At 47.6% G+C, this 13,142-nt stretch overlaps 1 protein-coding gene across 1 annotated transcript in view; it reads left to right on the forward strand.

Annotated features, from left to right (window-relative positions):
* The first annotated feature begins 7,948 nt into the window (after positions 1 to 7,948).
* The window catches only part of LOC144180502 (ferric-chelate reductase 1-like), a 65,103-nt gene continuing 59,909 nt past the window's right edge, over positions 7,949 to 13,142 (forward strand). The window contains exon 1 of the mRNA XM_077708837.1: positions 7,949 to 8,357. Within this exon, the coding sequence (XP_077564963.1) occupies positions 8,117 to 8,357 (241 nt within the window). The 5' untranslated portion in view covers positions 7,949 to 8,116. The remainder of the gene's footprint in view (positions 8,358 to 13,142) is intronic.

Raw genomic sequence — 13,142 nt, forward strand, 5'->3', positions numbered from 1 at the left:
CACAGGAAAGATACGCTCGAAAATCATGTTGAAAAGGGTAGAAAAAACTCATTGATTCTAGGTAGGCCATAAGGTTCGATGATATGATCTGCTCAAGGAGCTTAGATGAAACACTGGTTAGGCTGATCGGGCGGTCATTAGCGGGGCTTTCGCGCCTTCCCGCTTTAAAAATGGGGACTATTTTATCGTTTTTTAATCATCTGGCAAGGTTCTTGTGTTTAATTATTGGTTAAATATAAGGTACAAAAATTTTCTAGGCAGTGCTATAGTGTTTTTCCCGGGTGAAGAATTATTTTAGCTTTTAATAAACAACAGGTTACTTGAATCGCACTTCACAACGATTGCAGGAATATATTTCTTTTTTAGGCTCCTTAACGCACTTTTATAAAGCCCCCATTAGAATTTACAGCCCGTGTTTTGTAAGAATTTTCAAAGCTTTCGTAAAAGCGAGCAAGTTCACCATTAATTCATTCAAAATTTACCCAGTTGTAGTTAGTTAATCCCTTTGTTGTAGGGGCTCTTTTTTCAGTGGAATTGAGAGGGGTATATGAAGGTTGTGGTCTCTAATTCCGGGGAGTACTGTGACACTCCATACGTAATCAGGGAAACAGGTGAGCAAGAGATCAAATGTGTTCTCCTCGAGTGGGTGTTGTTGTTGCTTGACGGAGATTCAAATCTAGTACCAATCTAGCACTGTGCCCTCTTCAATAGCGGTGACTTTCGCTTGTCGCTTAAAGGGACCCTGCAACACTTTTTTCAGCTTTTTTGAAATCTTGAAGGCTTTCAGAACGTAGTCACTCAACACACCCAGTACCTAGATTAGGGGGCCGCAAAGTACCTCAGCCAAAAATTACTGCTCTATGCCCATCAGATAACTTGTAAACTTGCTCAAAATATTTTTCACCCTTTCCCGGTCTTGACGTGCTTCGACGGCTCGAATTACGTCACTAAGGCCATGTAGCGGCTCTTCGCCGGTTTTCCTTCAGTTGCAGCAATGAGCACTTTTGGATAGCAACTTAAAAATAAATCCACAAAAACAAAGCAAAAAAGGAAGGCGTATCTGAGGCGACGAGCAAATCACGCAGTGCCGCTCCGTGCTGGCGATAACTGTAGCGTTCGCAGTGGTTCCAGGCGCGAAGGAAAGAGTGAAAGCGCTTATGGAAAGTGTTGCAGGGTCCCTTTAATTAATTTTCACCGTGCGAGTGTAAGCGGATCATAGCGGTTACTTGCATTTAGCGTAATTTCTGGCACACTATATAGGAAAGGCTCATGTAATAGTAAAGAACCATTAGATTCCACAATTACCCACGCAAGAGACGACTCCGGCACTGTTGGCTACCATACGGAGCAGATACAAGGCATAAGGGCGGAGATCTTTTCAAAGCATTTGCATTGAAGAATAAAAGAACGGTTCCACGCGAAGCAGTTGGTGGCGCAGAGTGAGCACAAGAAAAGGCGGGCTTGTACCCACGAATGGACGCAATCTTGCGCCCAAGAAACCGTTGAGCCAGTTTTCAACTTATCTGATCTAATGTCGGCCAAATGTTTAGCTAGCGTGCGCGAGCGGCGATTTTTGTTTCATGACGCTCTCGCGAAGGAACAGCCTAAAGACGATGGGCCTAACTGATCGCGCGTTCTGAGCATAAACTTAATCTCTACCTGTTTGCTACTTGGCTTCCGTCATGCGGCGCTGAGGCATGAAACGTCGCACCTCGCGCACGCTAGTTAAAGATTTGGCCGACTGTGTACGTGGAGCAGTAAATATTAGGTCGAATGCTGCGTGGCCATCGAAGCCAATAACACCGGTGTACCTGATTCAAGATCACGTCTTTTGATATAGCAGGGCAGGGTGTCGTAACGAAACGAGAACTGGAGCCGGGAAACGAACAAAGGGACATTTTTTGGCCGGAACGAAAGTGAAAACACAACATTATTTATTATTTCGTGCAGAAGCGAAACCGAAAAAAATTTCGTTTTCGTTCTCGGTTTGAGTGGGAAGTTCGGGCATTTCAGGATTCATTTCAATTCACATTGCAGTCTATTAGCTGGCACAAAATCGACTTTCGCCTCGTTGGCGCCCTCTCTCTTGCGGCATGCTTGTTGCCAGTTTTCATACTCTCTCCGCCTGTGTCGATAGGCGCAGTGCTACAACCACTGCAGCAGTGCTGAGCTCCCGGCGTGATGGCCGCCCGCATCTGGCTGCGATTGGAGACATCGCGGCCTTATTTATTTATTTATTTATTTATTTATTTATTTATTTATTTAATCATTTATTTATTTATTTATTTAATCATTTATTTATTTATTGGAATACCTACATTAGCCCCACGGCATTGTTGTATACGGCATTGTTGTTGTTTCACATGACTAAACCCGAATTTTCTGAAACACGCCATAAGAACAAAGAAGCAAAAATACAGTGTTGACGTGAACACCACCATACACGATAAACAGCGAAAACAGTAGATTACAGCAGCACGCTCAATGGAAACAGCTACAAGCCATTTTGCACTTGCACGCAAGTGCTGCCGGAGCACCGCGGAAAACACTTCATCAGGAGCGGAAGCAACAGTGTCGGGCATGGCGTTACTATCTTTAATAGTTCTTTTTTTTTAAGGCGCTTCTAATGCGGTTGTGCGCCATGAATAATCACCAATTTTCCTGCTGTTATCCCTTTGTCTGAATGTATTCATAGGGGGCTGGAGGTACTGATGTTGGTACTCTGCTATTTCCTCTCGCACAAACTGTTTTAAGGCAAAACAGAGGAGTTTTAGAGTGTTCCATGTCACAGAGCGTTTTCAACTTGTAACGATAGTATCACAACTATACGAGTTAGTAACAAAGCGCACAGCCGGATTTTGAATTGCCTCAAATTTATTCTTTAAAATTGTAGTGTTCGGTTCGCAGACCAAGGTGGCATACTCAAGAATTGAGCGTACGCGCGCAGCATGTTGGTTTCCTGGAAACTTTGAACGTTGGCACGTAATAATTGTATACTTAACCACAATGGGGAGACCCAAAACAAATAGCGCTCTAGGATTTTTTTATGTACGACAGCATCTCAATGAAACCTGGGTGCCAGGATGAGGACTGACAGCATGCAGTTCCTGGGGAACAGGATAGAAACTAGTGTCATTTGCAGCTGCTCCATCAAAAGACATACGACAAAGAGTGCTTAAGTGTCCTCGGATCTTTTTGTGTGCAGTTGAGTGATTTAACGGATATTTTTACAAACAAAGTTATGAAGCATCACCTAATATTTTCAGCATAAGTTCATAATTATCAATGTTTTGAACATAATTTAATAAATCTCAATTTTTTGCGCGCGAACACGAACCATGAGTAAACGTTACGAACCATTGTTACTTTTTCGTTGTGATGCTGAACCGGAACGGAACTTTTATTGTTGGAACGAAACAGAAACTGATACGGAAAGAATTTCATTCAGACACCCTGCAGCGGCGTGCCTTACACTCTGTAGTCAATTTGTGCAAAAGATGGGAACGTTTAAAGCGGAGGCAGCAAACTGCATTCTATATTCAGCCTGGAACAAACCATTCAAATGCCCTCCCCACTTATCGCTTCGGAGCACTGTGGGTCTCCTTCGAACTTAGTGCACCTGAAAGACCTCTCGCTGTGTCCAAAGGCGAAAATGTAGCAAATAGCAAAGCCTTCCAAACGATACAAGCCTAAAATATGGGCTTAGTGACATCACGCTATGCAAAAATGGCATGCTGGTATTCCATCATGTCAGAGGCCGAGCTACTTTTTCCCAGTTGAATAGTGTGCTGGACGTCAATTTCCCTTTTAACACGGAGTGTTGGTTATCCTGGTTTATTCTGGGAAAGCACGAATCGTGGGTTTTCAGGAACGTGTACATTACTTGTATCGTAATTTTAAACGTTTAAGTGTTTATTTTCGTCAGCGTTTAATATGGCAGATTTTGAACATTCTAGTTTCTCAGGAACCATTGCGAACGTATAGGGCTATATCCTCTCTGTTGGGTTTTATTACAGCTCATATAGTACAAACAGTGACCTTTTACGCTCGTCTGCTTGCTTCTGTAATGACCAACCTCCGCTCAAAACAGATCGTATTCCGACGTAGGAAAAAGTGAAGTCCATTCATTAGGCCTATGAAAATTTTGTTTGCCGGTAAACACAACTTTGCCCTTAGGCGCAAAACCTGCCAAGGCTAAGTATCTGGAGGGCATATAAAATGTGTTTGTGTGTTAAGGCGTGACCCTTATATTAGAAAAAACTATCGCAACTGTCAATAAGCAATAAGCAATCAGGAAATAAGCACACCCTGGGTTACCCAAAAATTTGATTGATTCTTTTACCTCGCAACGATGGGAATCTTATTAGGTATCAGTCTGTAGAGGTTTGTCCAATGAGCTCTCGTGCCACGCCAAAAAGGAGTTACGCCGCATTAGGTTCAACCACAAGCTTCACTCTCGAGTGCAAAAGACATTTTTATGACAAAAAGTTCGTGAAAGCACAATTCTTTAATGTGGCCTGAAATATTACAGTGGGAATCGCTAGGTAGTTTGCGCCTCGAATCATTTCTGCCCTAAAACCACATGGCGTGGCTTGGAACCTCTTGCGATTTAAAGGAGGGGTGAGATTTGGTACGGGGCGTTGGTGATTCATGATTACCAAAATAAGTTTTATCTATTCATAATTGCCGGCTTTTTTGTGATTTATTTTTTTCCTCTTGAGTGTGAAGTGCCGAAGTATTGTGTGCCCGTGTAAATACAATCACAAAACTTGGCTGGTGCCTGCCGTGTGAAATTCGACCAGAGAGCCCGAACCAAAGGCGCCTTTTGATCTTTTCCCCATATTTTCTTGCTCGAGTGTTTCTCGCTCCTCGCTTTCCTCCTTCCCCCTCCAGTGCAATTCGCATTGTTGTAGGTCAGGTTGCTGGGCGAGGGAGGCACACCTTCGAAAAACAGCAACAGATGAAGCGGCGGACTCGCACTGAGCGCTTCGCGAAGACGAACTGGGTCGCGAGAAGGCTCACCGCAGGGAGTTGGCGAAAGCCCGCTTGGGAGGAATCTGTCACGCGTCGCTTCGGTAGCAACGGCGGTAAGATTGATCTCTCCAAAAGAGAGGCTCCAGGAGATTAGCAAGGCAGGCGTTAGTCTAAAATCACAACATGAATACCGCAAAAACCTAACAAGAATTTCTGTCGTACGACAAAAAACTTTGTTGTGACAAGAGATGTCCTGCGGCTACGACAAAGCCATCTGTTGTTACGACCCACACTGCTATCGTAACGACAAAGTCAATTTTCTCAACGACAAACATTCCTGTAGTCGCAACAGAACTGCAATTTACGCTAATCTTCACAGTGGGCAATAACATTCAAACCATGTGCAAGTATACTGATGGAACATCAGGATCACGACAAAACAGGAATTCGTCACGACGGATCGTCAAAATCAGGAGAGGAATACTACGCATGACAGAACATCATATTCACGATACGACAAGAATACGACAAGACGACAGTACGACACGCGAAAATACGACAAACTACAGAAATATTTCTTGTCGTCTTTTTCGACTGTGCTCATTCTGCAATGAGCACATTTCAGTCTCTGCAATCGAATTTATGGAGATATATTTTAGGCACTGATTCAGGGGCGCTTTGATAATATCACTAGCAAATAAATATGCTGCACTCTTAATGAAATATTCACCCGAATTCAGATTAACCATTTTCATGGGCTTAGATTCATTACGGGGGTGAAACGCTATGTAATGGCTTCATGCATCCGCTACAACGAGATATCGAGTCGTTTACCGCTAGTATTCACTCCCCGGTGAAGTACCTCGGCTGAATTTCTCCTCGCAGAGGTGGCGCGAAAAATAATCGGGAAGAACGCGATCTAAACGCAAGTCCGGGGCTCGCCAGGGCATGCTTGGTCTGCAAAAGCAGGCTTCCTTGGCTTTTAGTCTCAGCTGGCTCCACAGCCCTGAACAGTTCCCACTTAAGTAAGCTCTTCCACTCTTACGAGGTGCTCATAAGTCCAATTGGCCTTAAATATAAGTCTTCTTCTATACGAACCATTAGTTTTGTAAGGCCAGCAGTTTGCTGCCATTGGAATAGAAGTCACTTATTCAACCGCAACGTGTAATGGAAGCTGTGCTACTTGGGTAGCCGTTTTGACGCGAGTACATTGTGTTAAAATCTCTGTAGCTGAAATCCGTTCACCTGAGCTGTAGGAATTTCATCCTAATGGGTTAGAGCGTGGTCTACCTGTTAATCAGTGCCGCTCATGTCGCATATGTAGTTCACGGGTTCTTGTTCTCGGGCCACTGGTGTAATCATCGATGCATACCCTATGCGGTGGCTCAGTGGCTAAGGCGTTGGGCTGCTGAGCACAAGGACGTGGGTTCGATCCTGCTGCGGTCGCTGCTTTTCAGGTGGAGTCGAAAAGATAAAATTCCCGTGTGTCGAGATTTCGGCAAAATTAATCCGCAGCTCTCCGCTACGGCGTGCCTCATAGCCCAGATGTATAGCTTCGGTGCGTTAAACCCTCAAGATTCGAATTTTGAATTCACATCTTGTTCCTGGCGTTGACCGAAACATCTCGTTAGCTTTTCTCCTGTGCCATTACTGTTGTTCCTGCGGAAATTGTATGAATGCCAACCTGCTGTGGTCTTGCCCGAGACTGGGAGTATTGAAAATAAAATAAAAAAATAAATTACAGGGTGGGTGCCAAGAACATGGCTCCGCCCCCTTCCAGAGGTTGCATAATTTTGTGCTTGTGAATGCCACCTCTGACAGCAAGAAATGACAGCTGTTGAGAAACTCTCAATCCGGATAACGAATGTGTCGAGCTCCTGTATCACATGGTAAACAGGAATTTCTTTTGCATTGTTGAATACCCATTCAAGTATTGCGCGTATATATTATGGCTATTTTTTGCCAGTTCTATTTTTACCGTGGAAGCGGAGTCGTGTTCGTGAGCTGCAATATGTGATGGTGTCCGATCGACAACCAGCTGACTGCGTTTCCAACAATATGCCAGGACGTCAACGTGAGCTAAACCTGGAAGCCAGATAAAGCTATGCTCCTGAAGAACATTTAATTACCAGCCTGCGCAGTTCTCACACGAAGCTTTTACTGCGGCATTAGACATATCTAGATCTTATTCACCGCGCCGCCATTCAGACAGGAAGGAAGGGAGGGACTTTTCGCAGCGGACGTACGTACAAACAATTTCTTTTGCTTGCTGCAAACAATAAACATAATGGCATTTCTGTGATGCTGAGCTGAAGAGGGAAGATAAGTGCCGTGAGCAGCGCGTATTACAGAACCGGCCGTTTGTAGTAACAGGCAGTATGCATTGTCCGTAAGGATGTTGCCGACACGTAGCAGCTGGCAGTTTGTAGCGTGCACCACGAATAATGAATAGCAAGGGACCACACACACTATCTCAGGTGATCGACGGCCATCCACAAGACGGCAGTGATGGCTGTGGAGGGTGCGGACCAAGTGCAAACAGCTAACGCCCACATCCGGCCCCTCCATCATCCGAGCTGTCCGCGTAGGGTGTGGGACATAAGGTTATTTCGGAACTTCTTTCTCTTTTCTGTCCGTCCATGCAACTGCCGGCCATAACTTATCCGCACTGGCGGGTGGGACAAGTCCGTTCCACCTCGCACCGCGTCCGCGCAAGGGCGCCGATCAGTTGTCTCGGACGAAACACGAGCACACAAAAAAGAGCACGAGAGAACTGAACTGGTTCTGAAATGCGACGGCCCGGGGCATCGCCGGCAGCCCGCGACGACTTCGCAAGGGCGTGTGCCCAGCGCGGCCGAGGTGACCACCGCCGCGCGCCGTTTCCAGAGGGTAGCAGGTCCGGCAGAGCGAGGGAAAAGGGAAACCAGTGGTGACGGAAGAGGGTGGAGCGAAGAGAGAGGGAGAGCGCCCAAGAGAGAGTGGCCGTCTCCTCTCTTCCGTCACTCGGCTCCAGGACAGCCGCCCCTGCAGTGCAGAAACGAACCGGCATCACGACCAGGAGCTGCCTCTCACCGCAGCCGGACTGAAACGCCGTCGCCGCTTGGATTTCTCGCTGTCGCCCCCCGCTGCTTCGACGGCCGCCATGAAGAACCGCGCTGGTGGAGTCTGCACGGCACTGGCCTGCGGGCCTGTGGCCCTCCTCCTGGTGACGCTCCTGTCCCAGTGGAGCGCGCAGGCCTTCCCGCAGGGCGGCCCCGCGGAGTCTTGCGACTCTATGCTGCCCCGCCACGTCTACACGGCGCCCAAACCCGCGCACGAGTCGCCCTACACGTTCGTGGCCTCGGCTAACCGCTACTCCTACCAGAACGTCGACGGAATCCAGGGTGAGAGCAAGCACCTTGACAACTGCCTCTCTTCGCAGGACGCGTTTCATTCATTTTCCGATTTCGCTCGTTTGCAGTCTGCTCTATACTTTCGTTTTAAACCTCTCTCACTTTCATTTCGAAATTATGCCCAGCCGACACTCCTGCTACTCAACTCTAGACAGGTGATAAGTTTAAAATAAACAATCGACGCAAAGGACCAAGATTGTGTTGGTTTGAATACTGTGTCCGTATAAAATGTTTTATCCAGCACGAGAATACAGGACCGCTATTGGACCAATATTGGCAAGCAGTAGGCCAATATTGGACCAAAATGTCCTTGTAATTCCATGAAATGGCTGCTACATATTTGTTTTAATGGTTCTAGTGGCGGTTTTGGATAAGCTCGTTATTTAATCATTAATGAGAAGTTTTTGTGACGCCGTTGGATTGTCCTAGTATATTTTTTTTCGTCTATTCGCAACGGGACAAAGTAAAAGAGTGGGCCTGCTTTGCTCCAAAACCATAAAAATAACGCGCGAATGCCCTGCCCTCTGTGCACAATACTTTCCCATCGTGTTGTGAAGCCTATAAGACGTCCGCACTCTCCCTCCGCTTCACGTCTTAGTGCACTTCAGGATTTCGCTATATGACACAATGCCGTACAGAATTATGATGACTGAGGGCCTCGACCAAATAGAACCGCCATTACCATCCAACTACCACCACATTTCAGTAACTGTAAAGCACTCGCCTGACATTTCTCAATTAAGCTACATAAAGCTCGATGGGATGTCACAATAAATGTCACATAAACATAACGACGATTGGCGATCCACTAGACAAAAATTAAACTGCATGTTTTAAGAGGTAAGTACCTCGGGTACTCTCCACCCAAATGAGGGCATCGTGAGGTGGGGCTATTTGGTTCCCATTATTCTAAAAAGCGACATATTAAACGTGTTGCGCATTTAAAGTTCCTCTGCATGCGCCTTTCCTCGCTGGGAAGTTACCGCCCTCGGCAATCGGCCCAGAGCATCTGCTGCTGCTCTTTAAGTCCGCTCTAAACGGCAGGAGTCTCCGAACGCAGTCCGAGTGACGCGAGTACCGGTGACACAATTTTCAGTGCGATTAGGGTTGTATAATTTATTCTGATATTGTGGGCAGGTATTCGCTCCAAGTTCGTATCGAGTGGCTACGGTAGTAAATGTTCATAACAGCCGTGAATCTGTTGGGATACAACGCGACTTCGATGCACAGTAAAGAAAAAAAAAAGTGCTTATCCGCAAAAGTACTACGCAATGAAAAACGTGCAGCTTTCCACTGAGTCCGCAACCGTGCCAAAAGTTTTCAGTCAGATTATGTTGTGCCTCGTTCGCACCTTTGGAAACCATTTAGGTGCATTGTCGCGAAAGCGCAAACACGGAAATCAAGGAAATTTGTCGTGTGTAAGAGCGATAGCGGGTAGTATTTAGAGCTAGCCACAGGGCACCATTTTCGGGCCGATGCTCCATTTTTAGGGCTCGGCCTTACCCAGTCTGTCCTGCGTCAGGTACGATCAATTTAAACAACAAAGAAGCCCCCAAAGCTTGTTTTATTTATTGGTAGTACCTAGCGTGTTCAAATAACGGTACCAAATTATTATGTATAAAGCGGGGCGATATATATTTCTTGCCCTAATATATGTATCACTTGTGGCCGCAAATCTTTCTGTAGATGCTCGCGTGTGCAAAACAACGTAGAAATAAAATTGGCCGCGTGGCTCTGACGGCGCCGTTCCAACTGGAGGTAAAGGAAGCAGCGTTCCGTCGTAGCACGCCACAGCAGGCGTGTGAAACTGATCCAGCCACTACTGTTCTCCTTAAGTATGCGCGATGATGAGAGGGACATGAAGAATGGGCGCTTTCTGAGCAGTGTAGCAGCGCTCTTTCTTGATCGCGCGGCATTCTTTTGCTCTGTGACGCTCCGACGATTTGGCGAGCTGGGCACCTCGGGTTAGTACCACCGAACGTGTCTCTTCCGCAATTCTCCCACTCTGGGGCCAACGACGACACTACTATTCTTGTTGGATGTTGAACTGGACAATCCGAATATACGGGCAGAAGTACGAGCCATTGAAGTGAGGAGTAGGAACCGCTCAAAACAGCCGGCGTTATGCTGTCATGCGAACACAGGAGTATAGGTACTTTGAAATGGTCATTGAACGGTACGATGTGTTTGTCATTCGCATAAAGCTTTGAATGCATGATTTAGATTGATCCGTCTTGCATGAGCGCCCCCCCCCCCCCCCTCCGCCCCCTTCCAACTGAAAAGCGGCAGGGAGAACTTTCTGATGCTGCGACATAATCATGGCCCACTAGGAAATCCCGACGGGTGGGAGAACATCAAAGCAATCTCACGGGCTAGTGTGTCTGACGCTGTGTGGTGTGTCTTCTTCTGTTTGCCCTGCCCTTTTAGCGCAATTTTATTTCCATCAGAGTGAGAGAAGGCTCACGGATGTTGCACACTTATCATTTCTCACCAGAAGTGAGGCGCTTTGTCGCATTAATTTCTTTTCTCACTTCCTTCGGCTTGCCGGGTAGGCTAAGTAGGCGTGTCGTGGGCTGCAAGCGTGAAGCGGGGCTTTGCATTCATTTTGGCAGCGCCTCCTCCTTGGTGGATCGAGAAAGCCCCCGCTGAACTTCCCACATCTTCAAAAGTCGTGCACGCAGTGGGCTGCACACGGGCGACATAGTTCTCTGCGAACGGAGCTTTGTCTACGTAGGCACGCACTTAGTTGAACGGGCTGTCCAATGCATCAGCGAAGCTCTACACCGGCAGGATTTCTTATGACAAGTGGGCGCACAAAAGTTGTTCGCTCGCGTGTTTTCCGTAAGTGGAGCCTCGAGAGTCTCCGCATCCTGAAACATTTTTGGCTACGAAACAACGTTCGCTGTTAACTAACGGTACTACAGTCAAATCAAATACAAAATACAGTAGCATCAACTGTTGCACTGTCCACTGTATCAGTAGTTCGTAAAAACGATACAAGATTTTTTTTCCGTTTCAGTACCTGACCTCATGCCGACGACACGAGCGCCTCGGTGCCTTTTTTTATGTCCCGAACGTACGATTTTGCGTTTCGTCATTTGTGTGTTCTTTTGAATGGATTTTTTGCGCTGTTCTGAAGTATGCGTGTAGGTATAATATAATCTAAACGGGAATTTTTTTATCTAACGTGCTGAACCATGTTAATAAAGTTTACCCCATTCGATGACCTCTCGCGCGTTCCTCGAGCTCACCCACAGCTGCATTTTTGCCTGATATTTGATTTTACTTGGCCGCAGATATTCTTTCTTATTGGCTCTTTTTTCGGTTTGATGTGGTACCGCAAACGAGTACGCTTTTACTCCGTGTTTCCAAAATAACCACCCATAAGACATCGACAGCCACGGGGCAAGACTATATCCCTGCGATCTGACTTGCTTTAGGCTTGCCAGAGACACGGCAGATGCCTTAGTATTGAGCAGCCGCCGCTCTCCGGGGACCAGCAGTCAGTCATCTAACGCCTTCCGTGACAGAACTTCCACGACCAAGAGCAGGAGTTCTGCTCTGACAGGTGTCGTTTAGATACAGCGCGCTGTGCATGCCAAGCTCAAGGCGACGATCACAAGTTGGCCGCCAGCGGCGACGAGCGGCGCATCTCAATTCACGCGAAGGGGAACAACCAAAACTGTTGGGCGGGCTGCACGAGAGCGCTGCCTCGCGAGCAAGGATCCTGGTTCTCTTGGTCCAGTAGAGAGGCTGCGCCGAGTTTTGCAAGCGGCGACGCTGGCCGTCCAGGGAAGGAAGGCGACCAAACGCGGGCGGAGAGAAAAAAAGAGCCCCAGAGAGATTCGATCTGTCCGATAGGTAGATCGGTGCGCGTGTGTTGTTTTTCCTCCCTTCAAACGTGGTGATGATGCTGGAGCAAGATTCGCGCGCGCGGGGAGCCGACGCGCCGGGAACAACTGCGGCACAGGGCGAGCATCTTCCGCGGCTCCGAGACAACACAACGCGTCCCCGTGTGTCCGCATCCACCGGCGGCAAATGAAAGAAAGGCCCTCAGTGAGGGTGACGCGCACCGACGGGAAACGTAGTTCCCAGGCCGCTTACCGTCCAGCGCCTGTCCGTCAGCCTCGCACGAGTGCGAGTATGCGGCCGAGCCAGTTGTTTCTCGTGTCCGCTCCCAATGTTGCGACAGTCGGCGGCGCTGTTCGATGAGAGCCAAGGAAAGTCCGGCGAGGAGCACGAGTGGCGTTCGTGCACCGCACCTCATCGGTCGACGCTGCAGAGCGGCCCATATCGCGCAGAGGAGCAGCAACTACAGAGAAGCCGCGTTCATGTCTTTTCCACCGTGTGCTCGCGCCCACATTGCTCATTGGACAGCGTAATAGTGCCATGGCACAATGTCAGTGTTCAGTTTGCAATATATGCGGGGGAATCTCTCCAAGAAACAGCGGCCAGTGAATCGCTCTTGTCTAATCCGCCTCCTTCAGCCTTCATGCCTGAGAGATCAGCAGTATTAAAACTCTAGTTTATGTGTTCGCGCGATCCACTCGTAGGAAGGCAACCGTAATTTTTTCACTGTTGCGTGCAGCTCGTTGCGCAAATGTGCATGTATCACCCACTAAACCATGCCTGTGGCCGGTGGTAGCGAAGAGATTACTTTGGCATTTTTCTCTCGAAAACAATTAGCGCCGCTTGCACTACTGGAGCAACGCTGGAGAAACAGCAGAGCTTTCGGCCCATCTCCCTTCGTCGGAGACCAAGCTGTTGCAGCGCATA

The sequence above is a fragment of the Haemaphysalis longicornis genome, unplaced genomic scaffold, assembly GCF_048455015.1.
Source record: "Haemaphysalis longicornis isolate Haplotype H1 unplaced genomic scaffold, Haemaphysalis longicornis Haplotype H1 scaffold_1, whole genome shotgun sequence".
Lineage (NCBI taxonomy): Eukaryota > Metazoa > Arthropoda > Arachnida > Ixodida > Ixodidae > Haemaphysalis > Haemaphysalis longicornis.